Source organism: Lepus europaeus, chromosome 16, assembly GCF_033115175.1.
Source record: "Lepus europaeus isolate LE1 chromosome 16, mLepTim1.pri, whole genome shotgun sequence".
NCBI lineage: Eukaryota > Metazoa > Chordata > Mammalia > Lagomorpha > Leporidae > Lepus > Lepus europaeus.
In genome coordinates, this window is record NC_084842.1 from 88,396,351 (window position 1) to 88,420,960 (window position 24,610).

Sequence of the window (24,610 nt, forward strand, 5' to 3'; positions counted from 1 at the left end):
CTCTTGCTCTGCCTTTCAAAACCAAATAAATAATTTTTTTAATAAGAAGCAGCAAACCTCACCTCCTGCCCAAGCTGGAGATGCCGCGCGTCCTTGAGTGATAGCTGTCTCTCCCTTGCCCAGCCCGAGAGCCACCGTCCTGCAGCCCCGTCGCATGCCCACTAGCCAGTCGATTTCGCCTACTGTCCCATGCCCCGCCTTTGCCGCGTCCATCACAGGAGCCGTCGGTAGGCACCCCTGCTCGCACCCTGCCCTGGTTTCCCATTCCACTCGGAGTGAGACTCAGACGCCCTGTGACGGCCGCAAGGCCCGGTTTCTGCCTCCGACGTGTGCGCTTACTCCCGCAGCCGGCGGCCGCCTTGCCGTTCCTCGCTCCCCGAACGCAGGCTTTGCTGGTGCAGAGCTGGGAGCTGTTGTCTCCCGCGGCTCCCCTGCCGGCTCGCTGCTTCCTGTTCATGGGGGCAGAGGTGTCCCCTGGCCGGGGTGCAGCCGCCCGTGCCCGCCCTGTCCAGAAGTGGGTGCTCGTCCCTCCCTCTGTTTGCCCCGGCTGCCGCGCCGTGTGGTTCACGCACTGCCCCACGGTGGGGGCCGAGCGTGGGCGTGCGTGCGGCTTCTCTGCTCGCCCAGGTGACTTACAGAGGTCACTGCCGAGGCTGTGCCGCGGCTCCCTCGTCAGAGTGAGGGCTGGGGGCCAGGCCCTTGCTGGTGGTAGGGCCTAGGGACATTGTGTGTCACCCTGAGGCTTGGTTCCCTCGGCCTAAGTGAGACGAGAGAGGCTCGGGGGGCCATGGAGCCCGGGCCTGGCAGATGCTCGGATTCAGTTGCTCTTGTGATGCGAGGGATTTCTGTGGCGGCAGCACCGCCCATCTGTCCCGAGTGGGTGGAGTCTGAGTCGCTCTGTGCTGAAGGGGCAGTGGCAGCTGCTGGGTCTGTGCCTGTCCCTGGCTGCGTGTCCCTGGTCACGTGAGAAGCTTCCCCCAGGACAGCAGGGGTCCCTGGGCCAGGACAGCTTGCATCTCCTGAGAGCTGGCGCAGGGCTGGGGCGTGCCAGGCAGGCCCTGAGACTCAGCCCACGCTCAGCAGGGCTGTGAGTGACGTCATCAGTACCCCAGTGGCCTCGGCAGGAAGAGGTGTATGGTTTGGTGGGTCACCCTGTCCCATCACCTCCTCAGCCTGAGTGCAGGGGCTCTGTGGCCAGAGGCGTTTCCGGAGCTGGCTCGGGAGCGCTCGGGTGGCTTTCCAGGCGAGGCCGCCTCCTGCGAGCACCCTTACCGGTGGAAAGGGGGGAGACCACCACGGCGGTGGGGCATCAGCGTCCGCGGAGAAGACAGGGCAGACGCAGCGCGGGTGCCGAGCGCCAGGCTGGAGGGAGCCCAGGCCGCAGGGAGGGAGCGGCCGCCCGAGGTGACAGCTGAGGCCGGGGATGATGGGAAGGGAATCCTCTGTCTTCCTCCCGGGCTCCCCTGGACGTCTGCGTGTCCCAGATGAGACCTGGCGACAGGAGTGGCACTCGGCGTTGTTTGTCAGGCACTTGGATTGGGATTGGCCTGATGTTTCAAGGGAACGTGTGTCTGTGTTTCACCAATGAGTTACATAATTCATTGCACTGATCTTGCGGTCAGTGTTTTGGTCATCCGGGGTCAAGTTTATGAGGAAAAACGTACCTTGTGCCTTTGCTGACCCCTTGGGAAGAACACGGATCATAATGTGCACACATGGACCCCGGGACACGTGTCGGACAGCAGGGTGAGCTGCTGCTTGGTATGCCTGGGTTCAAGTCCCTGCCTCTGATCCGACTTCCTGCTGTGTACCTGGGGAGTAAACGGATAATAACCAGGTCCTGGAGGCCCTGGATGGAGCTCCTGGTGCCAGGCCCAGCCCCAGTGAACGGAGGGCGGAAAAATCTCTCTCCTTCCTTCTCTCTGCCTTGCAAATCAGTAAGAGAAGTAAGTCTTTAAAATAAAATAAGAACTGTGTCTACCCCCACCAGCCTGTGAGCTCTGTGAATTCGGGTTGCTGTCTCTCGAACCTTCGAGTCCCGTACCCGCCACAGCGTAGGCCCATAGTAGCTGCCTGACGCGTGCTCGGGAGCGGGAGTCCTCGGAGCCGTAACCGAGACCTTGGGTGGCAGCTGAGGCTCCGTGTGCTTGCCGGGAAGTCTGCCTTCCAGAAGTGCTGGGAGTGAGTGCGGGCCGAGCCCCTCCCCGGGTCTGGCCCCAGGGCCGCGGCAGCCTCGCGCCGGGATCCGCCTGCCCCGGAACCGGCCGGCCCTGAGCGGCCCCGTGTCTCTTTCAGGATCTTCACCTTGTACAGCAAGTCTCTGCCGCTGGACCTGGCCTGCCGCGTCTGGGACGTGTTCTGCCGGGACGGGGAGGAGTTCCTCTTCCGCACGGCGCTGGGCGTGCTCAGGCTGTTCCAGGACGTCCTGACCAAGATGGACTTCATCCACATGGCCCAGTTCCTGACCCGGCTGCCCGAGGACCTGCCCGCCGAGGAGCTGTTCGCCTCCGTCGCCACCGTCCAGATGCAGAGTCGGAACAAGAAGTGGGCTCAGGTACGCGGCCCATGCGGCCTCGTCCCCTGCTCGGGGCTCTGCGTCCTGGCCAAGTGGCTGCGATTGTCCTCGTCCTGTGTGTCACAGGGAAGGGCCAGGGAGGGGGCAGTGACCCGCGGAGGCCACAGGTCCCTCACCTCTTCCTTGGTTTGTGGGGCCGCGGCAGCGCCTCCAGCCTTGGTGCTGCTGGGTCCTGCCGCTCTCCTCGACGTCCCTCCTGGTCTCGTCCCCAGCGGGACTGACCGGTGTTATCTGGCTCCAGGGGTTCCTGTCGGGAGGGCTCTGACCTCCATGTGCCCGAGTCTGCAGGTACTGGGCCCCAGTGGCTGTGGCCGCGTGGCCGGCGTGCGTTGGCTTTCCCCCACCTGCCCCTCCAGGAGTATGGGAAGTGGCCCGGCCGGGTGTTGTCAGTGGCAGCTGCTTACCCCTTGAGGGGTCTTCGCCAGAGCTACAGCGCTGTCCCCGCTCACCAGCCACTGGTCCATTCTGTCACCACGTATCCGTTCTGGTTCCCCGTGGCTTCCCGTGTCCTCCGTGGCTGTGTGGCTGCTCTGACTCGAGCACTGTGAGTGGCTGAGAGAGCCGTCAAGTCTCGGTGGCAGATTTGCCCGTGCGTTCCGCCTCGGCCCCCTGCGTGTGTGTGTGCTGTGTGTGCCACGGTCTGGGCTCTCCCCTGGGGAGGGAGCTGGCCGTTGGCTGTCCTCCGTGCTCGGCCGGGCGGCCTCCCGGGTGGTCAGGCTGTCTCTCTCTGGTCGCGGTTAGCAGCCAGTCTGTTTCCATGGCAGCTTTATTGAGATTGACGTGCCACAGCGTGGCGTCCTGCAAAGTCACCCCCGCAGAGTGCGGATCCTCAGCCAGAGGGGCCCCTCCTTCCTGGGGGCTTTGGGGTGTGACCTCGGGCGGCCCTGAACGTTCTCCAGGTTGTGTGCGTAGGATCAGGTCGGCTGTGGTTCTGAATTGCTAAAAGCCCGGCTTCGCAGGAACAAGGCGCCGATCCTTGTGCAGCGGCCTGCGAAGTGGAAAAAGCCAGACACGGAGGTCGGGCAGCAATGACTGCGTGTACCTGCCGGTCCCTGGTGGAACCCGCAGACAGGAAGCAGACTGATTGGCTGGGGGTTGAGGAAGCAGGCTGTGATTGGCTGGGGGTTGAGGAAGCAGGCTGTGATTGGCTGGGGGTTGAGGAAGCAGGCTGTGATTGGCTGGGGGGTTGAGGAAGCAGGCTGTGATTGGCTGGGGGTTGAGGAAGCAGGCTGTGATTGGCTGGGGGTTGAGGAAGCAGACTGATTGGCTGGGGGTTGAGGAAGCAGGCTGTGATTGGCTGGGGTTTGAGGAAGCAGGCTGTGATTGGCTGGGGTAAGGGAGAGAGTGCAAAGCCGCAGGGCTGACGAAGCCGTCGAATGGTGCGCTGCGGTGGTGAGTTGTGTGCACGTGAGTCACGTGTGAATAAGCTGTTTGGACACAGTGGTCTGCTCCAGCGTGAGCAGCACTGCCAGCCGTCGTCGGGGGTCCGGTGGGCAGGGAGAGCCCCTCTCTGCCTCAGAGACGCGGACGTGCGGCCGGACGCGGGCCCCTGCTGGGAAGTCCTAAGAATCTCCAGGTGGCGGCCGCAGCGCACTGCGCCAGGCAGGGTCGGGAGCTGGGCCTGAGCGGGGCGCTTGGGGCTCCTCTGCCCACTGCTTCTGCAGGTTTGCTGCGGGCAGCCACGGAGGCCAGGCCCTCCTGCCGGCCTCTGCCCACTCACACACACACACACACACACACACACCACACATACACACCACACCATACCACACACACACACACACACACACACCACACCATGGAAGGCCAGGGCCCCTCCTGCCGGCCTCTGCCCACTCACACACACACACACCACACCATGGAAGGCCAGGGCCCCTCCTGCCGGCCTCTGCCCACTCACACACACACACACCACACCATGGAAGGCCAGGGCCCCTCCTGCCGGCCTCTGCCCACTCACACACACACACACCACACCATGGAAGGCCAGGGCCCCTCCTGCCGGCCTCTGCCCACTCACACACACACACACACACACACACACCACACCACACACACACACACACCACACACACCACACACCACACCATGGAAGGCCAGGCCCTCCTGCCGGCCCCTGCCCACTCACACACACACACACACGCACACATACACACACGCACACATACACACACATACACACACATACACACCACACGCACACCTCACACACCACACACACGCACACGCACACGCACACACACCCCCTGCTTCTAGATGGTCGTTTACCTCTCAGACACACACGAGGGAGAGTTGAACCCGGGCCTGTGTTTTGCTTCCTGTGGTTGGGGACGAGGGTAAGCTGCGCCGGGGGGTCGGCCAGGAGGACGGTTTCCGTTCGTGGGTCGTGGCGGGGCAGGCACCAGGCCCTGCGTGGCTGTCGGTCTCGTGGGCACGCTGGCCCGTGCTCCTTCCTCCTGGAGGCGAGCGTCCTTCGACACGGGAGATGTGTTCAGTGAAGTCCGTACGGGGTGGGGGTGGGGCTTTCGTTACAGCTTTCCTGCGCCCTCTCCAAAGCCCGGGTGACCTCGGCTCCCCCCTCGCAGCGTGCTGGCTGGCCCCAGGCGGATACGCACTGGGCGCCCAGGAGCCCTTGGTTTGAAGTCAGGCTCGTCTGGACGTGAACCCCCATGGCTGCGTAGACTGCTGGGGTCCGGCAGCCCCTCCCCCCCCACAGGGTGCGCCGGGGAGGGAGCAGCTTGGCATGGAGCCTGTTCTGTCGCTAAGCCTCCCAGTGCAGTGGAATATGTTATTTACTAAAGGAATCTTATTTATTTATTCAACAGTCAGAGTTACACAGAGAGAGAGCGAGAGAGAGAGAGAGAGAGAGAGAGAGAGAGAGAGGTCTTCCATCCGCTGGTTCACTCCCCAATTGGCCGCAACGGCTGGAACTGCGCCGATCCGAAGCCAGGAGCCAGGAGCTTCTTCCGGGTCTCTCACATGGGTGCAGGGGCCCAAGGACCTGGGCCATCCTCCACCGTTTTCCCAGGCCATAGCAGAGAGCTGGATGGAAAGTGGAGCAGCCAGGTCTCGAACCGGCGCCCACATGGGATGCCCGTGCTTCAGGCCAGGGTGTTAACCCGCTGAGCCACAGCGCTGGCCCCAAGGAATGTTTTAAAAAAATGTTATTTATTTGAAAGGCAGAGTTAGAGAGGAGAGACAGACAGAGGTCCTCCATCCACTGGCTCACTCCCCAAGTGTCTGCAACGGCCAGGACTGGACCAGGCCGAAGTCAGGAGCCAGGAGCTTCTTCCAGGTCTCCCACGTGAGTGCAGGGGCCCAAACCCTTGGGCCATCTTCTACTGCTTTCCCAGGTGCATTGGCAGGGAGCTGGATCGGAAGAGGAGCAGCCAGGACTCGAACCGGCACCCATATGGGATGCTGCTGCTGCAGGCTGTGGCTTAACCAGCTATGCCATGGTGCTGGCCCTGGAATTTTTTTTCTAATAAAAGTGATAGCCAAAAACTATGGGAGCAGAGAGGAGGGACGTCACCTTGGTGGACCATCAGAGCTGATGTCTTAGAGGAGCTGAAGGGCCGGGCTGCAGGGACAGGGGTGGGTACAGGCACAGGTATGGGCGGGGCTGCAGGGGCAGGGGTGGGTACAGGCGCAGGTGTGGGTGGGGCTGCAAGGGCAGGGGTGGGTACAGGCCCAGGTGTGGGCGGGGCTGCAGGGGAAGGGCTGGGTACAGGTGCAGGTGTGGGCAGGGGTGGGTACAGGCGCTGGCGCCTGGATGGTGTCCTGGGTAGTCCTGTGTGGGGTACAGCCAGCCTGTGGAGGAGATGGCCCGGCGCCACCTTTGGCGTTGGTTTCCCGGCTGGTGTCTTCAGTGAGGGGCGTCTGCCTGAGAGCATGGTGGATCTCGATACTAGAAGAGCACCCTCGGGGTCCGGCGCTGTGGCGGAGTGGGCTAAGCCTCCGCCTGTGGAGCCTGCATCCCATGTGGGTGCCAGTTTGAGTCCCGGCTGCCTCATTTCTGATCCAGCTCTCTGCTGTGGCCTGGGAAAGCAGTGGAGGATGGCCCAAGTGCTTGGGCCCCTGCACCACGTGGGAGACCAGGAAGAAGCTCCTGGCTCCTGGCTTCAGCCTGGCCCAGCCCAGCCGTTGGGGTCATCTGGGGAGTGAGCCAGCAGTTGGAAGACCTCTCTCTTTCTCTTTGTCTCTCCTTCTCTCTCTCTCTCTCTGCCTCTCAAATAAATAAATCTTACAAAGGCTGGTCGTGGCCCAGAGGGGGAAAGCGGTGGTGGTGGGGCGGTGGGCAGTGGAGGGCCGGGCTGGGAGGTACCTGCCACCTGCACCGCGCCCACCAGCGACTCTGTCGTGTGTGTTGCGGGTTAACCACAGACGTGTCCTGTGTGACCCCCAGGTGCTGACCGCACTGCAGAGAGACAGCCGCGAGATGGAGAAGGGGAGCCCATCCCTCAGACACTGAGGCCGCCGCAGTGGAGCCCGGGCCGCCTGCGTGGATCCCGCGGACACCGGCGGCGGACGAGACGGGGTCCTAACGCTGGAGTTGGCCTTAAAAACAAAACCACAGCAAAACAGCTGTTAAAGAAGTAAAGCCGGGCTTAGCCTTAAGCAGCGCAGTGGACCAACGCGCTGGCCTTGACCGTGGCCAGCCTCCGCGTCTGACGCGTGGGCCGGAGACAGGGCAGTGGCCACTCCCTCTCCTTTATTCCAGGAGACGTTCATTAAATCGCGATGCTCTGATGTCAGCCCTGGGACGTACATTGCAGTCTTTCTGAGCCCAGGTGCTGGGGGATGTCGGCCGGGGGACCTCGGAGACGCCCCTGGCTCCTGCTGGCCTTCTTAGGTGACGGACTCTGAGGTCCTTCCTGGCCTGTCTTCCCAGAGCTGGAAGCCCACCCACCAAAGACTGCGTTGAGGGCACCTGGGCTCTCCTGGGCTAGTCACTGCGGAGCGCTCCTGGCCCCTAGGAGCCAACCTGACCTTCCTGTCGACATTTTAACCACGTTGCCTTGACACAGTTCCGGGGGGCTGGTGATGCAACCCACACTCCCTAGACTGCCCTGTGGAGCTGGGGGGACACGGAGCAGAAGCAGCCCCCTCCAGAGGAGGCTGGGGAGGGAGAGGGTCCAGGCCCGCCCCCTCCTGCCCTGCTGCTTCCCGTGGGAACAGTTGTGTGGGGGTGGCTGCCCCGCGCCCTCCTGCGGTGCCCTCCGTGCTTCTGCCGCTCGACAGGTGCCCGGGATCCCTCTGCAGGCCCCGGGCGTTAGAACTGCCACGGGGGCAGAGGGGCAGGTGGACGCTGCGGCCTGAGCCCCTGGCTGGTGTCTCGGTTGGTGAGGTTTTGTTGTAGCTTTTCCCTGATTCGAACTCTGTACTCAGAGTTTGGTTACCCTGATTCGCAGAGGGTGGTCCCAAGGACAGGCTAGGATCTGTGGCGACCGGGTGGTCCTGGGGTGTCAGCGGCCAGGTGTGCGGGCAGTCGTGGGCGCCCAGTGCTCAGTGCTCCCGGCACCGGGGCCCCGCTCAGCCGGGCTGCCCCCCCCCCCCCCACCGCGGTCCATCACGTTTCTGATGTGGGGGGTCCTTGGCACTGACTGGGAGTCTGCAGCACGCAGCAAGGGGGCTTGGGCCAGGGTGGGTGGAGCCTAACCGGGGCCTGGGTTTGATGGGCAGCAAGGCTTCCTGGCCCCTGCAGGTTGCTGGCCGCAGGCCGTCACGCCCTGCATTCCCACTCTGCTCCGGGTCCTTTCCCCGGAGCCTCCGCTTGCCCCTGGTGTTGGGCTCGGACTTCTCCAGGGCGCCCCGGCGAGGTGCCGTCCCCCGCGGGCTGGGCGGCCTGCAGAGCGGCCCCTCCTGACGGCGGCCGGGCTGTGGGAGCCATTCCTTGCACACGTACTTGTTTTTGTCGATGACGTGGTGTTCTGTTCTTTAAAGATGTGTATATTTTCTTACTGTACATAGATGTCCCTCACGGCAGCCCGCCCGCCCGCCGCGGGACGAGGGCCCGGGGCGGCTTGCTCGGAGGGCCGCGGGAGACTCGGCCCGAGCCCGCTCTCACACCCTTGCCCAGTGGTGTGTGGCACGTCCCTGGACAGCACCACGCCTGGGTTACGATGGCCAACGGGACCCCGCCCAGGGGTCACAGGCAGGTCTGGAGCCTGGGGCGCCCTCGTGAGAGGCGGGGCCCGCGGGGGGCCGGCCCTCTGTCCCCACCACAGCCTCGGAAGGCGTCTCCTCACTGCGGACGTGGACTGGAGCCGCGGCCACGCCGTGCCCTCTGCGAGTCTGCGCCTGCTCTCGCTCCCCGCACCCCCGGGCTGGGCTGGGCTGCGTCTCCCCTCTCCGAGTGCCGCCCGGACTGACGCAGAAGCAGGTTCCCGGCAGGGCACTCTGACTGTTCCAGTCGGCTGAGAGCGAACGCCTGGTAACACGGCGCTCATCATGTTTCAATTGCCTGTACAGCTAACCCTTTAATTTTATTTAGTAAAGTGTATCAAAGTAGGCCTTTTTGAACTGTAAATACGTGGTTTTATTAAATAAAAGGCAGTGAAATTGTTACCTGGGCTCCCTGTGGTCTGTCCAGAGCTGCGTTCTCACCTGGAGGTGTGGTGCTGCTTCCGGACCGGGGCCTGCGGTGCCGCCGTCGTGTGGCTTCAGGGGCTTCGAGATGTTCGCCTTCCCGGCCGTGCCGCACCCCTCTCCCCGGCCCTGTCCCCCTCACCCACGCGGAGCCTGCACCCGTCCCCGTCGGAAGTCTGTCAAGCAGATCCTGGGGTCTGTTTCCGACATTGGTCCCCCTGGGGGACCGGGCAGTACTGCACAGAGGTGACCTGGGGGTGGGGGTGGTCCGGGAGGCCAGGGAGCAGCAGGCAGAGCGAGTGAGCGCGTGTGCGGTGGTGGCCATGGACCCAGCCGACCCCGGGAGAGCTTTGGCACAGAGCTCCCAGGGTGCCCTCTGTTGTCTGCCGGGCTTCCAAGGACTGGGGCGGGGCTGTGCCGCATGCTGTGGTTATGCCGCGGTCTGGAGTCCCCAGGAGGCTGGTCAGCAACAGCGTGGGAGGTGACGGGGCCTCTGCTGCGTGGGCGCGTCAGTGGCAGCAGCCACAGCGCCTGCTATGTGGGCCATCGTTCGAGGGTCCCCGTCTCAGGCCATTAGCTCAGGCTGCCGTGGCCGGCAGCGGGTGGCTGACCTTCAGGCCTGGGCCTGGGCCTGCTAACCCCCGAGCCCTTGCTCAGACACTGCTTTGTGGCTTCTGGAGCTTTGGTCTCTGGCTCTGACCTCAGCTTCCAGCGCAGGGTCTGGGGGAGGCCTGGGTCCACCTGTTCATGCTGTTGCCTCCCATGGTCAGCAGGCAGCCCGCCTGCTGGGGAGCAGCCGGAGCTGAGCCCAGCCTGGGAGGGACGTTAGCCGTGGGGGAGGTCTCCCCGGGCCGGAACAGGCGCCCTGTGTGTGCAAACACGGATGAGACCATGTTAACTTGTTCCCAGGGTGCTCTGGGCTCAAGAATTCAGGTTGATGGTTCTAGGCACCCCTCCCGCCCCCGCCAGCGAACGGAGCCTGCCCTGGTAGCTCAGAGGGGGAAGGCCTGGCCAGCAAAGGCAAGGCCTAGAACCCAGGGCCGCTGCTCAGCGGAGACCTAGAGGGAGAGGGGTCCCAGGGCAGTCAGCGGATCAGCCTTGCAGCTGTTCCTCAGGCCCTTCCTTGCCTGCCTGCCCAGGGGCTCTGCCCGGTGCCTCCTGGAGGCCTGGGTGCTGCCCGGGAGCTCTGCCCGGTGCCTCCCGGAGGCCCGGGTGCTGCCTGCCTGCCCGGAGCCTCCCGGAGGCCTGGGTGCTGCCTGCCTGCCCGGTGCCTCCTGGAGGCCTGGGTGCTGCCTGCCTGCCCGGTGCCTCCCGGAGGCCCGGGTGCTGATGCGCACAGCACCCTCTGCTCCTGCAGCCGGGCTGCTCCAGACACACACAAGGCCTGCGTCCCTTTGCAAGGATGCTCAGGCCGTGGGGCGAGGGGCACGGCCCTTCCCCGAACGTTGTGACCTTGGGAGTGTGGCACTGAGGTCACCTCGTGGCCCCGCCCTGGAGCTGCTGGTGGCAGCCGCGCCAGCTGAAAGGAAACCCGAGTTGCACGTTGAGTTTGGCCAGAGGTTCCGACCTGGGCCCTCAGGGCCTCCGAGCTGCCTTTTCCTTTGCTGTAACCCGAGGTCAGGAAGGGCAGCCGGCACCTGGGCAGCGGCTTGTGAAGGTTAAAGTGAGAGGCAGGGCCACGGACATCGTTAATAACCAAAGCGGGGCTGGCGCTGTGGTGGAGCAGGTAAAGCCGCAGCCCGTAGTGCCGGCGTCCTATATGAGCGCCAGTTCGAATCCCGGCTGCTCCACTTCCCATCCAGCTCTCTGCTGTGGCCTGGGAAAGCAGTGGAAGATGGCCCAGGTCCTTGGGCCCCTGCACCCGCGTGGGAGACCCCGAAGAAGCTCCTGGCTCCTGGCTTCAGATCGGCTCTGCTCCAGCCATTGCGGCCATCTGGGGAGTGAACCAGCGGATGGAGGACCTCTCTCTCCTTCTTTCTCTTTAACTCTGACTTCCAAATAAATAAATAAATCTTAAAACACACACACACACACACAGCACTGCCGAGCAGCCGGACCCGTGCCCTCGATAAAGCCCTGTTAGCTGCTGTACTCCCAAACTGGAAAACCACACGGTTCCCCCCCTCCTTAAACACGCGTCAGCTGAAGCCTGGGGATGGGGCAAAGCCTGGTTTCCATACTGACCTGCCCCTGCACGCTGAGTTGTTTCTGCACAGGAGCTCGTTGGGGCTTTGAGGGCGCTGCGGCGCGATGGGTGGGCCCCCGCCCGGCACGCCTGTGCCCCGGATCAGGGCGGGGCGCGTCCCATCTGCCCCGTGTCCCATCAGGCTCCCAGCTGAGGGATGCCTCAGACCCTGGGGCCCCTGCCACCGTGTGGGGGACACTCAGGAAGTGCTGGGCTCCTGGTTCATCATGGCCCGTGCTGGTCTGTGGCCGTCTGGGGAGTGAACCAGCATATGGTACCTCCCTCTCTCTCTCGCACTCTGCCTTCCAAACAAATAAATACCTACGTCTTGAACACCACCACGAGGCGAGGTGCCCGGTGCTGGCTGCCCAGCCAGGCAGGCGAGAGCTGTGCCCAGGGGCGCGGTGCAGTCCTGGCACTGCCGTCTCCCGCATACACTGCCCGCCCCCTATGTTTCCTCCCTGCGTGCCCTGCTGGAGAAACGGGGCGGGCCCGAAGGAATCCTAGCCGACTCCCATTGGCTGCAGAGCCGTGTCAGCAGATGAAGCCGGGGCAGGTGTTGGCCCAGGTGCCCCGGGCCGCACCGCAGGGCCTGGCCGCAGGCTCGGCCCGGGCTCCGGGCTCCGGGCTCCGGTGAGGCACGGTGCTGGCTCCTGGCCTTGGCCTGGCCCAGCCACAGCTCTTGGGGGAATCCTGGGAGTGAGCAGCTCTCTCTCTCGCCCCGTCTCCATCGTTTTTCACAGCATAAAGCCGTTTATTTAATGGTGACGTTCTCAACAAGATGTGGCTTCTGCCTCTCTTGAGGATGTCGGACACCAGAATGGATCCTACGGCCCACTCGGCAGGGAGAGCCTGCACTTACTGCTCATCTGCACTCCTCAGTGCTCTACCCAAGATGAAGAAATGGAGCCCAGCACCCAGCTCCAAGTTAGTCCCTGGGCCTGGGCTGGCTGGGGGAGCCGGCACTGTGGTGTAGTGGGTAAAGCTGCCGCCCGCAGTGCTGGCGTCCCATATGGGCGCTGGTTCGAGTCCCGGCTGCTCCACTTCTGATCCAGCTCTCTGCTGTGGCCTGGGAAAGCAGTAGAAGATGGCCCAAGTTCCTGGGCCCCTGCACCTGCGTGGGAGACTCCTGGCTCAAGGGTTAGGAGAGTGCCAGTTACCTGGGGGCACCTGCACCTGGTGGAGTAGGAGCAGTGACCAACACCACACGGCTCGGTACCCACGGTGAGGTTTTTAATCGTCAGCCTAAGGCAGGGGCACTGGTTTGACGTCAGCCCTCCGTGTGGAAGGGGAACGGCGCCCCCTGGCGCACGCGGTTGGAATCGCAGGGTCGTTCAGCCGCGGGCGGGCGCCGGAGTTGAACAGGGACTGGACACGCACCAGCGCGGGGGCGTCAGGACGGCAGGAAGGCCTTGGCCTCCCTGATCTTCTGCTTGACGCCCTTGCAGGACAAGAGGAGCCCGGCGTGGTGGCGCTGCAGGGCCTCCAGGCGCTGGGTGAGCGCCGCCGTCCTGTCCGCCTTCTCCTCCAGGTCGCGGAGCAGCGCCTCCTTGCCCAGCAGCCCGCACCTCTGGCTCAGCTTGACGTTGTCCACGCGCAGGCTGTCGCGGGCCTGCTTGGTCTTGGTCAGGACGTCCCTGCCCTGGGCCACCTGGGCCTCGATCTCCAGCAGCTGCGCCTTCTTGCAGGCGTTCTCCGTGTCCACGAAGTGCAGCTTCTCTCGCACGTGCGTGACGACCTGCACGTGGCTGGTCACCTTGCCCTGCAGCCTCAGCAGCTCCTCGCTGCGCTCCTCCACCTTCTCGCTGAACGTCTGGTTCTCGATCTTGAGCTGCTCGAAGTCGATGAGCAGCAGGCCCTCGGCCAGGCTCTCCTGCGCCCGCATGCGCGTCTCGAAGTGCGCCAGGCTCTGCCGCAGCTGCACGTTCTCCAGGCGCACGGCGCGCACCTCGCACTCCTTCCTCTCCTCCAGCGCCTGCAGCTGCTCCACCTCGCGCACGGCCGCCTGGCGGCCGCCCCGCAGCCGCCCGCTGCCCATGGCCTGCAGCACCACCTGCCGCTTGAGCGCCTGGAAGCGGCGCCACTCGCGCTCCGCCCTGGCCAGCTTCTCGCCGGCCTGCTGCTGCAGCTGCGCCAGCTCCTGGCGGTACCACTCCAGGTCGTCGGCCTCCTGCTTCCGCAGCTCCTCCAGCGCGGCCAGGTGCCGCACGTACGCGCGCTCCTTCTCGGGCGCCTCGGCCTCCGCGGCCCTGTCGGGCGCCTCGCCCGCCTCCAGCCCCTTCTTCCTGCGCAGCGCCTCGGCGATGCGGTGCTGCAGGCACAGGTTGTAGCGCTGGTAGCGGCCGCGCTCGGCCAGCAGCGCGCGGTACTGCTCCAGGAGCTCGCTGCGCAGCTGGCGCTCCTGCTGCTGCTGCACCTCGGCCGACCACTCCAGGTCCTCGTAGTCGGCGCCCGCCCGCGCCATCGCCGCCTCGGCCGGCGGCCCGGGCGCAGCCTCGCTCGCGGCGGACGCCCGTGGGGAGGCGCGGGACGGGGCCCTGCTCTCCGCCCGGGCCGCCGCCGCCGCCGCCGCCGCCGCCGCCGCCTCCGCCTCCTCCTCCTCCTCCTCCTCCTCCTCCTCTCCCTCCTCCTCCGCCGCCTCCGCCGCCTCGGGCCGGGCCTCCGATGCCCGCTTGGCCGGCTCCTCAGCCCCGACCGTGGACAGCCTCCCCGGCTCCAGGGGCCCCTCCTCGCCCGCTGCCTCCGGGGCCTCCGGCCCTTCCGCGGCCTCGGCCTGCTCGTCCGCGGGGGCGCCTCGCTCTGGGGCCTCTGCCGCCTCCTTCTCCTTCTCCTTGTCCTCCTCCTCCTCCTCTTCCTCCTTCTCCCCTTCGCCCTCCCCCTCCTCCTCCGGCTCCGGCTCCTGCTCCGCAGGTTCACCCGGAGCCTCGGTGTCGGATGGGCGCCAGGCCAGGCTTGCCTCGTCTCCGCTTTCCTCCATGGTGCTGAGCCTGTGCTCCGTGTGCTCGTCCATCTCCGGCCGGCTCGGCCAGGGCAGCGGACCTCGGCCGCCGGCTGTTAGGTTTCCAGGGGCAACCGAGGGCGCGCGCGGTGGGCCCGCCGATTGGCCCGACGGCGGCTCGACGCTCCGCCCCCTCCGCCCCGCCCCCCGGAAAGCGCTGGCCAATAGCGAGCCGCGAGCGGGAGAGGAACGGAGCTGACTGGCAGCGGGCGTAGGCCGGCGCCGCGGGGGGCGTGGCGCTCCCGCCTCCCTCCCCGCCAGGCCGGGGGCGGGGCGGCGCGCAGGCTCGGGGGCCGGCGGCGGCCGGCGCGCGCGGCGCGCAGGCGCAGAGCGGCGGGCCGGGTCCCCGCGCGGGGCGCCTGCGCGGTGCGGCGGGGCGACGGCTGTGGCGGCGGCGGCGGCGGCGGCCGGGCCGGGCCGGGGGCGCCTGCGAGCTGAGGCGGGCCGCGGCCCGGCGGGCTGGCGGCGGCGGCGGCGGCCGGGCGGCGGCGGCCGCGGTGGCGGCGGCGGCGGCGGGCGGCGGCCTGCGCGCGGCCGGGGCGGCGGGCCCCGCGGGCGGCACGGCGCTGACGGCCGGCGGCGCGGCGGCGGCGGGCGGCGAGCGGGCGAAGATGGCGGAGCTGGGCAAGAAGTACTGCGTGTACTGCCTGGCCGAGGTGAGCCCGCTGCGCTTCCGCTGCACCGAGTGCCAGGACATCGAGCTGTGCCCCGAGTGCTTCTCGGCCGGCGCCGAGATCGGCCAGCACCGCCGCTTCCACGGCTACCAGCTGGTGGACGGCGGGCGCTTCACGCTCTGGGGGCCGGAGGCCGAGGGCGGCTGGACCAGCCGCGAGGAGCAGCTGCTGCTGGACGCCATCGAGCAGTTCGGCTTCGGAAACTGGGTGAGCCCCCGCCCCGGGTGCGCGCGGGGCCGGCCCGGGGCTGCCGCGCTCGGGAGGCGGCGACGGACTGCCCGCGCCGGGCCGGCGGGCAGAGCCTGGGCCGGGAAGGGGCCCCGCCGCGCCCCGCTGCCCTCCGAGCGCTTTCTGTGCGCAGCCCTGGGGTCTCCGGCTCCTCCGGCTGACGGTGGGCGCTGGGCCGGCCTTTCCCCCCGAGCCCCGGCTCACTGCCCCGCGCCGGGCTCTGCTCTGTGCCCACGACAAACGCCGGCCCTGAGGCCTTTCTTACGGCCTCGCCCGCGTGTCCCAGCGACCCCCGCCACTCGGGAGTCCACCCGTCACTCAGGACACGCCCGTCAGGACTCTCACCTGTCACTCAGGACTCCCACCTGTCACTCAGGACTCCACCTGTCACTCACGACTCCCACCCATCACTCACGACACGCCCGTCAGGACTCCACCTGTCACCTAGGACTCCACCTGTCACTCAACACGCCGGTCAGGACTCCCACCTGTCACTCAGGACACGCCCATCAGGACTCTCACCTGTCACGACTCCACCCGTCACTCACAGCTCTCACCTGTCACTCAGGACTCCACCTGTCACTCACGACTCCCACCCGTCACTCACGACACGCCCGTCAGGACTCCACCTGTCACTCACGACTCTCACCTGTCACTCAGGACTCCACCTGTCACTCACGACTCCACCTGTCACAACACGCCCATCAGGACATCAGGACTCTCACCCGTCTCTTGGGACTCCCACCTGTCACTCATGACTGCACCCATCCCTCAGGAATACACCTGTCACTCATGACTGCACCCATCCCTCAGGAATACACCTGTCACTCATGACTGCACCCATCCCTCAGGAATACACCTGTCACTCAGGACTCACACCCATCACTCACGGCTCCACCTGTCACAGCTCCACCTGTCACTCACAACACCCACTCAGGACTCGCACCCATCACTCAGGACTCCCACCTGTCACTCACGTCTCCACCTGTCACAGCTCCACCCATCTCTCATGGCTCCCACCCATCACTCACGGCTCCGCTCGTCACTCACAGCACCCGTCACTCGGGACCCCCACCGTGAACGGACAGCCACCCTGGGCTCGCCTTTCCAGAACAGGTCCAGACCCTAGCCTGCCGATGCCCCTGCTGACGGCCACCTCTCGCCCGGCTCTGCCCGAGCCCCTGGCGGGGTCCCCGACGGCCTGTGTCACACACCTGCCCTGGGAGCCCCATCGCGTGGCCACGGTGGCCCCCGTGTGCTCGGGTCGTGCTTCGCGGATGGCCTGCCCTTGCTGCGTGCCCGGTGCACTGCCCACCCGCACGGCTGTCTCTGGAGCTCGTTGGCTGAGTTCCCCGTGGGCCTCGTGGAGCTTCAGCAGCCCTGGGCTGGGCCTTTGGACCAACCGGTCTGACATGGACAGGGCTGGGGAGGCCGAGCCTGTGTGGTGTGTCTGGAGGAACCTGGGCTGGCGCCTGGGGAGCCGTCCGCGGTGAGACCAGGGAGGGCCCTGGGGCGCGGCTGCCAGGGCCCGCGTGGTGCGGAGCCGGCAGGCCAGGCCGCGGGTGGTGCCGGTGCGGCTGGTCCGCGCTCTCCCGGCTCTGTGGCCTCTGGCTGTGCTGTCGGGCCAGCTGCCTTACCCCTCTGGGCCTCCAGTCTGCAGCTGGAGCCATGTGGTTCTGTCTGCGCGAGGGGCGGGGACAGCTCTGAGACCGCTCCTGTCTGGGATCCCGTGGCTTTTTTTGTGTGTAATTTTAAACTTTATTTCTCTTTGAACTTCTTTTTTGTGATTTTTAATTCTATTTTATCTTTGAGCTATTTTTTGGTAATTTTTATTATGTCTATCTTGGAACATTCTAAAGATTTTGCTTTTATGTGTTTGAAGGGCAGAGTTGGGTCCTCCGTCTGCTGGTTCACTCCCCAAGTGGCTGCAGTGGCCAGGGCGGGGTCAGGCCGAAGCCGGGAGCTGCTTCCGGGTCTCCCAGGTAGCTGCAGGGGCCCAGGCACTCGCTGGCCTCCGCTGCTTTCCCAGGCCACAGCAGGGAGCTGATGGGAAGTGGAGCCGCCGGGACTGAACCAGGGCCGTGCTGGAGAGCTGGCGTCGCAGGCGGCAGCTTTGCTCCGCTGCACCGCAGTGCCGGCCTCCGGTCCCGGGCTCCTTAGGTGCTGTGTCCGGGTGATGCGGCTGTGGGGTTCCCGAGCCTGGGCCTGCCGCCCGGGGTCAGCACTCAGGACCGTCGAGGCTGGGGTGTGGCCGGATCCTGGGCTGGTGCCATGGGAGCTGACACACTGGACAAGGACAGGGCCGCGTCGGCGCGGCGAGGGACGGTGAGACTCGTTCAGTTCTGGCCCCAAGGGGCAGAGGGCAGGGGAGGTGGAGGGAGGAGCACGCCAGGCCAGGCCCGGAACTTCAGCAGCAGGTCCTCGGTGGCGCTCAGCGGGAGTCGGGGGTCAGGGGCCCAGAGCCTGCCGGATCGCAGGCGGGGCGGGTTGAAGGCAGCCAAACCGTCGGCACACGGAGGTGGCTGCAGGAGGGGCCGGGCTTTGAGGGGCTGTGGGAGTCCAGATTTTGAGTGGAATGGGACAAGCGTGTGGCGTTGTCTGCAATGTGGCCAGCCCGGCGCATTGCCTGCGCGCCCAGGCTCATCCTAGGAGGGCTTTCCCCGCGTGATGACAGCGGCTGCCCGGAGCCGGGGCCGCGCTGTCTCGGGGCCTTCTGTGCGCCGAGCCCCGCAGTGCGGCCCTGCTGGACCTCGCCAGCGCCGGGTGGTGAGTGGGCGCGGGCGGGCCACAGGGAGGTGGTATGCTGTCGCAGCGGGAGGCCAGCTTGCTGGAGCTGGGGCCTCCACGGGCCGGTGGGGACGCTCCGCCAGCCTGGCGTGAGGCAAACGAGGCAGAAGCCGGGCCTGCTGCCTTGTGCTCCCTCCCTGCCTCCACCTCACACACGGGGAGGCAGTGTGGGCGCAGAGGGGCACGGGCAGAGCCGGCATTGGCCTGGCCCCGCCTGACTGCCCGGCAGGGTCGCTCACCCCAGGGCCCCCAGGGACTGCTGTGCACTGCGGGGGTATAAGGATTCTGATTCTGGAGCTCGGAGGGCCCGGGCTAGCTGGGACCATGGCAGGGGGCCCTGCCTACTTCCCAGGAGGTGTCCAGGAAGTGGAGTTCTTAGGATTGCTTTAGGGGTGCGTCAGCAGGCCTGAGTGTGGGTGCGGAGCCTGCGGGGCTCCCCGGGCATGCAGAGCGGGGGTCAGGGACCCCGCTTTGAGAGCCTGTGCGGCAGAGAAGGGAGACTACGTCTCAAAGTCTGACGTTATCTTTTATTTTCCTAACATTTTTATTGTGGTAGAATGACGTAAAAGTTACCATTTGACGTAAAAGCGTACCATTTGGGGGCACTGAGAAGTCACGCGCAGCCATCAGCAGCATCCACGCAGAACTTGAGCAAGCCCGCCTCCGTGGCCGGGCCTCGTCGGGGGCCCCGCGAGTGGAGTCGCACCGTGTCTGTTCCGTGGAGGTGGCCAGGGCTCCCCCAGGCCTCCCCCGTGCTGGCCGCTGCGCGTGGACACGCCGACACCTCAGCTTCGCTCTGTGTTCCTGGGGCAGATGCTGGAGGGCTTCGTCTGAGGACGTGGGCGGCCACCTGGGGGTGTGGGGCGGCCCGCAGGCCGGGCCTTCTCCCAGGGAGTTTGGAGGAGGGACCGGCGCCCGGGGCGTCCGTCCAACGAGGCCAGGAGCAGTGGCCGAGGAGCCAGGGTGCCAGGCGCCACCGTGCCCCTGGGAAGGACGCCACACAGCCACTCTGCAGGGACAGGGTGAGGCCAGCACGGGGCAGAGCTGTGTGCGGGCCCCTGTGTGAGCACAGGGGCTGGCCTGCCAGCCAGTGGCCTTTGCCCGCTGGGTCAGAGTGGGAGCAGAGGTGGCTTCGGAGTGACTTAGTCACCAGAGGTGACAGCGGGACTGCAAGGGCGGCTGGGAGCCTACGTTTGGTGAGTGGGCAGAGGGCAGTGCCAGGAGCTCCCAGGAGACGGTGCTGGCCGGACCGCGCCGGCACCTTCCAGGGTTCCCTCCCACCTCGTGACCAGGGCTTCACTTTGAGAGAAAGCGCCCCTCCTCTGCCTCGGCCCCCAGGTGCCCGTACCCCTGGGGCTTGGCTGGAGGGGCTGGGATCCCAGGTCTCCTGTGAGAGCCCCGTCACCCTGCCCAGCTGTGCGCCCGCGGGAAGCGTTAGCAGGGCTGGAGCCGGGACATGACCCTGACCGCAGGCCAGGTGTCCACCTGAGCGTCCCCAGGGCCCCGCTGAGGATGGAGGGCCTCGCATGGCTTTGTCACTGCGGTGAAGGGGGCTGGAGCTCGTCCCCCCACCCCGTGAGGGGCCTGAGGGCCAGGACGAGCCCCGTCCTGTCTCCTGCGCCGCAGCCCAGGGCTGGCTGAGTGAAGGGCTGCAGTGGGCCCTGGGGGAACCCGGGCGGCAGGCGGGGGACCAGGCAGGAAGGAGGCTGTGAAGCCTGGGGGCCCCGGGCGGCAGGCGGGGGACCAGGCAGGAAGGAGGCTGTGAAGCCTGGGCGAGGCCCCAGGTGCACCACCGCCCCTTCCACACGGCGAGGTCAGGGTCAGCCTGGGTGTGGCCCCCCAGCACCAGGCTGTGCCGATGGCCGCACCCCTCCATGGGACCACGGGCTCCAGACCCCGCTGCCGGGGTGGCGTGATGCCGACTGGCCTCGTGCCCTGGTGGGGTTCCCCCGGAGGGTGCTGTCTTGACCTGGCACCGCACCGCACGGGGGCTGCGGCAGGGCGGGGGGGGTGGCCAGTGACGGAGCCGTAGGGGAGCGCGGCCGTGGGCGCTGTGGGCTCCCTGGCTGTGGGACCGTGCGCACGCTGCCGCCTCCAGCCGTCCATCCCCATGGGAGGGGGTCCTGCTTTTACGCGCACAATGCCGACAGGCCAGCGGACTGGTCTGGCACACAGCCAGTGGGGGGGCCGGGACCAGGTGGGGAGAGGGCACCTTCTGGAACCTACCGTGGCTGCCCGGCAGCTCTCTGAGGCCGGGCTCACAGAGGAGGCAGCGGGAGGCTGAGAGTTTCCCTGGGGAGCACGGCTCCTCTGAGCTCACGCATGCGGGAGCCTCCTGCAGGGCCCATCCCAGGGGTGCTGGGACTGCCTGTGGGTCCGTGGGGGTGCAGCCATTGCACCGTCTGAGCCCGGGGCGGAGGCCCCCAGGGCCCCTACCCAACATGACCCTTTCCCTCCCAAGAGCCATGAGAGATGGCTGGGGTGGGCCACCAAGGGCCTGCCCTGATCCTGATGGGGCACCCCTGCGTGGGGCTGTGCGCCCAGCGGCGTGCAGTGGGCAGCCTGGGTCACTGTGTGGACAGTCGTCAATGGTGTGGTGGTGTGCTGTGTGGGCAGTCACAGTGTGGCGGCGTGCTGTGTGGGTGGTCACAGTGTGGCGAGGGCTGTGTGGATGGTCACAGTGCGGTGGCGTGCTGTGTGGACAGTCTGGGTCACAGTGTGGTGAGGTGCTGTGTGGACGGTCACTGTGGTGAGGTGCTGTGTGGACACAGTGTGGTGAGGTGCTGTGTGGACAGTCACAGTGTGGTGAGGTGCTGTGTGGACACAGTGTGGTGCGTGCTGTGTGGACGGTCACAGTGTGGTGAGGTGCTGTGTGGACACAGCGTGGTGGCGTGCTGTGTGGACAGTCCCTGCCCGCTGCTCCGAGGCAGCAGTGTGGCATCCCTCTCGCCCCACTCCCATAGGCACCAGGACGGCTGTGTCCCGGCCCCGTGTTCCTCTCCCTGTTTCCAAGGAGACCCTCCCAGGGCCAGGGCTGCAGCCTTGAGCCCACTGCGGGGAGCCGCACCACGGAGCCCGGCGCCCGGCCCTGGCGGGTGGTCCACGGGGAGGCCGAGCCGTGGGCCTGTGGGTGGGTTACGCTGCGGGGTGGGCGGGCTGCTTCCTTGCCTGGGGCAGGCGGCGGGAGGGGTACTTGTGTTGGGCGGGGCCTGTGAAGTGGCTTCAGCGGTTGGCAGGAGGAAGAGGCCTCTCGGCAGGAGGAAGACATTGAGGGTTGGACAGTTTCCTCCTCGAGGAGCCGCTGTCACCGGCTCCCTTCTCGGCCGCGGCAGGTTCCCACCAGCCTCCCCGCCGGGCACAGCTGTGGCCCTGCCTGTGCCCCGGGCGGCCAGCTCCAGGGGCTCTGCCGTCCCCAGAGCACAGCCGCGGCCCTGCACCCCCCTCTGAGCGGGAGCGGTCACCTCTCCCTGCCTGTGCCTCGGGCGGCCAGCTCCAGGGGCTCTGCCGTCCCCAGAGCACAGCCGTGGCCCTGCCAGGTGACCCCCCTCTGGGCGGGAGCGGTCACCTCTCCCTGCCCTGTGCCTCGGGCGGCCAGCTCCAGGGGCTCTGCCGTCCCCAGAGCACAGCCGTGGCCCTGCCAGGTGACCCCCCTCTGGGCAGGAGCGGTCACCTCTCCCTGCCCTGTGCCCCGGGCGGCCAGCTCCAGGGGGCTCTGCCGTCCCCAGAGCACAGCCGCGGCCCTGCACCCCCCTCTGGGCGGGAGCGGTCACCTCTCCCTGCCCTGTGCCCCGGGCGGCCAGCTCCAGGGGCTCTGCCGTCCCCAGAGCACAGCCGTGGCCCTGCCAGGTGACCCCCCTCTGAGCGGGAGCGGTCACCTCTCCCTGCCCTGTGCCCCGGGCGGCCAGCTCCAGGGGGCTCTGCCGTCCCCAGAGCACAGCCGCGGCCCTGCACCCCCCTCTGGGCGGGAGCGGTCACCTCTCCCTGCCCTGTGCCCCGGGCGGCCAGCTCCAGGGGCTCTGCCGTCCCCAGAGCACAGCCGCGGCCCCGGCGCTGCTCACCCGTGGCCGTGGGCGAGTTTGCACCTTCACTTCCCCGGCCTCGGAGACAGCGCGGGTTCCACGCCAGGCGGGTGGGCAGGGGCTGACGTCCAACCCGTGTCCTTGCAGGAGGACATGGCGGCTCACGTGGGCGCGTCCCGGACGCCGCAGGAGGTGATGGAGCATTATGTGAGCATGTACATCCACGGGAACCTGGGCAAGGCCTGCATCCCCGACACCATCCCCAACCGCGTGACGGACCACACGTGCCCCAGCGGGGGGCCGCTGTCGCCCAGCCTCACCACGCCGCTGCCGCCGCTCGACATCTCGGTGGCCGAGCAGCAGCAGCTGGGCTACATGCCGCTGCGTGACGACTACGAGATCGAGTACGACCAGGACGCCGAGGCGCTCATCAGCGGGCTCTCGGTCAACTACGACGACGACGACGTGGAGATCGAGCTGAAGCGCGCCCACGTGGACATGTACGTGCGCAAGCTGCGCGAGCGCCAGCGCCGCAAGAACATCGCGCGCGACTACAACCTGGTGCCCGCCTTCCTGGGCCGGGACAAGAAGGAGAAGGAGAAGGCCCTGAAGCGCAAGATCCCCAAGGAGGAGAAGGAGCTGCGGCTGAAGCTGCGGCCGCTCTACCAGTTCATGTCCTGCAAGGACCTGGACGACCTGTTCGAGAGCATGCACAAGGAGAAGCTGCTGCGCGCCAAGATCCGCGAGCTGCAGCGCTACCGGCGCAATGGCATCACCAAGATGGAGGAGTCGGCCGAGTACGAGGCGGCGCGGCACAAGCGCGAGAAGCGCAAGGAGAACCGCGGCCTGGCCGGCTCCCGGCGCGCCAGGGAGGACGGCAGGGACGGCGAGTTCGCCGCCATCGAGCACCTGCCGGGCTTCGAGCTGCTGTCCGACCGCGAGAAGCTGCTGTGCAGCTCCCTGGGCCTGAGCCCGGCGCGCTACGTGACGGTCAAGACCATCATCATCAAGGAGCACCTGCAGAAGCGCCAGGGCGTGCCCTCCAAGAGCCGCCTGCCCAGCTACCTGGACAAGGTGCTCAAGAAGCGCATCCTCGCCTTCCTCACCGAGAGCGGCTGGATCTCCCGGGACGCCGCCTGAGCCCCGCGCCGCCCCGGCCCCCCCCCCCCCCCGCGACCCCCGGCTGGATCTCCAGGGACGCCGCCGCGCCGCCCCCTCCCGGCGTGACCCGTGCGGGGAATGTTTCACGGTTGCGGAATGGCCTTTCGTTTTGTGTGTTCTTCCTTTTAGGTACAGACTGTCGTGCCGCGGGCACAGGAGCCGGCAGCTCCCCTGGTGCCACCGAGCTGTGCGGAGCCGCGGCTGCCCAGGCGCGGCACCGGGCACGAGCACTTTACAGGAGGCCGCGGGCGAAGGCGGGATGGCGCTTCCTTAGGCACCTGCTGGGCACGGCGACCGCACGGGCTTTCACCTGACCGCCGGCCGGCCGTCCCCTGTGCGGCCTCATCCCCACACAAGGCACAGAGGAGGGGCACGCGCCCGTGGGCCCCCAGAGCCCCTCCGCTGGTCCGCCGGTCCCCCCAGGGGTGTGTGCAGTGCGGAAGAACACGACCTCCCAGGTTCGAGGCTGAGTTCTAGGTTCTGGCATTGGCTTCCTCAGGATTTTCATCAGTTCCAAGTTCCCTTTTCGCTTAGGACGCCGGCCTGGCCAGTGGACATCTGCGTGGCCGCCACGCTGGGCCGTGCTCCCCGGCCTGCACGCTGCTTCCCCCGCCTGCTGCTGTCTCCTGGGCCCTCGAGGACGGGCAGTGGCCTCGCCTTCGCGCCGCGCTGGATGACCAAGCTACGGGGGAGCCAGAACGCCCCCTTCCAAGGACGACTTGATTACGGTGCCTTTCCCTTCTCACATCCTGTCCCCCAGGGTAGGACCTCAGCATTAAAGAAGCATTTCAGACCGGGCCTGCGTGCGGCAGAGCCCCGGGCCCCAGCCATCCTGCGTGGCCGCGCAGGGGCCGCGATGGGAGCAGGCCCGTAGAGGTGTGGGGTCCTCAGCCGGCTGCTGCGCTGGCGCCGTGGTAGGAAGTTTCCCTAGGCCTGACTGTTCAGCCACCACGATGAATGTATCGTTAATTTATGTTGAATATTAACGCGTTCCAGGGGCGACCTAAGCTTAGGACCGGCTGCTCCTCCGCCCCGCAGCTGTCCGCCAGAGTCGCCCTGGGCGTTTTTCTACCTAATTTCGTGACCCATGGCGCCGCGCCCCTGGAGAGCCTTCCAGAAGGCAGCCCGGGAGAGAAGTGACTGCAGCCGCCTGCCGTGGCCCGCGTGGCCCGCAGGGCGCACTCTGCCGAGCGTTTTTACCCCCTTTTCCACATTAAAGGAGTTGAGAACACTGTGCGCGCGTGCTTCTCGCCACCCGCCCCTCGGGGCCCCCGTCCCGGCCGCACGGCTGTCCACCTGCAGCTCGTGACTGGGGCGACTCAGACTCGCAGGACCTGCCGGGTGGATGTCAGGACCGCTCAAGCCCCGTGCGCCGGCTCCCACCTTGCACAGCGG

At 66.9% G+C, this 24,610-nt stretch overlaps 3 protein-coding genes across 5 annotated transcripts in view; 2 read left to right on the forward strand and 1 right to left on the reverse strand.

Annotated features, from left to right (window-relative positions):
• Positions 1-9,142, forward strand: part of LOC133775271 (TBC1 domain family member 14) — a 213,171-nt gene extending 204,029 nt beyond the window's left edge. For both annotated transcript variants that reach the window (XM_062213486.1, XM_062213490.1), the window contains 2 exons: positions 2,296-2,554; positions 6,981-9,142. In XM_062213486.1, the coding sequence (XP_062069470.1) occupies positions 2,296-2,554; positions 6,981-7,046 (325 nt within the window). In that variant the 3' untranslated portion in view covers positions 7,047-9,142. The remainder of the gene's footprint in view (positions 1-2,295; positions 2,555-6,980) is intronic.
• Positions 9,143-12,245: 3,103 nt separating this feature from the next.
• Positions 12,246-14,325, reverse strand: CFAP184 (cilia and flagella associated protein 184). Its single transcript, XM_062213189.1, has 2 exons — positions 13,987-14,325; positions 12,246-13,842 (listed from the first exon to the last, which is right to left on the reverse strand). The coding sequence occupies exons 1-2, from the start codon at positions 14,323-14,325 to the stop codon at positions 12,742-12,744; spliced, it is 1,440 nt and encodes a 479-aa protein (XP_062069173.1). The 3' UTR covers positions 12,246-12,741.
• Positions 14,326-14,911: 586 nt separating this feature from the next.
• Positions 14,912-24,446, forward strand: TADA2B (transcriptional adaptor 2B). 2 transcript variants are annotated; one of them, XM_062213495.1, is made up of 2 exons: positions 14,912-15,002; positions 22,202-24,446. In XM_062213495.1, exons 1-2 carry the CDS (start codon positions 14,958-14,960, stop codon positions 23,192-23,194), a joined length of 1,038 nt encoding a protein of 345 aa, XP_062069479.1. In that variant the 5' UTR covers positions 14,912-14,957; the 3' UTR covers positions 23,195-24,446. The 2 variants fall into 2 exon arrangements, with proteins under 2 accessions (XP_062069479.1, XP_062069478.1); XM_062213494.1 differs by having other exon boundaries at positions 14,919-15,227.
• The last annotated feature ends 164 nt before the right edge of the window (positions 24,447-24,610 follow it).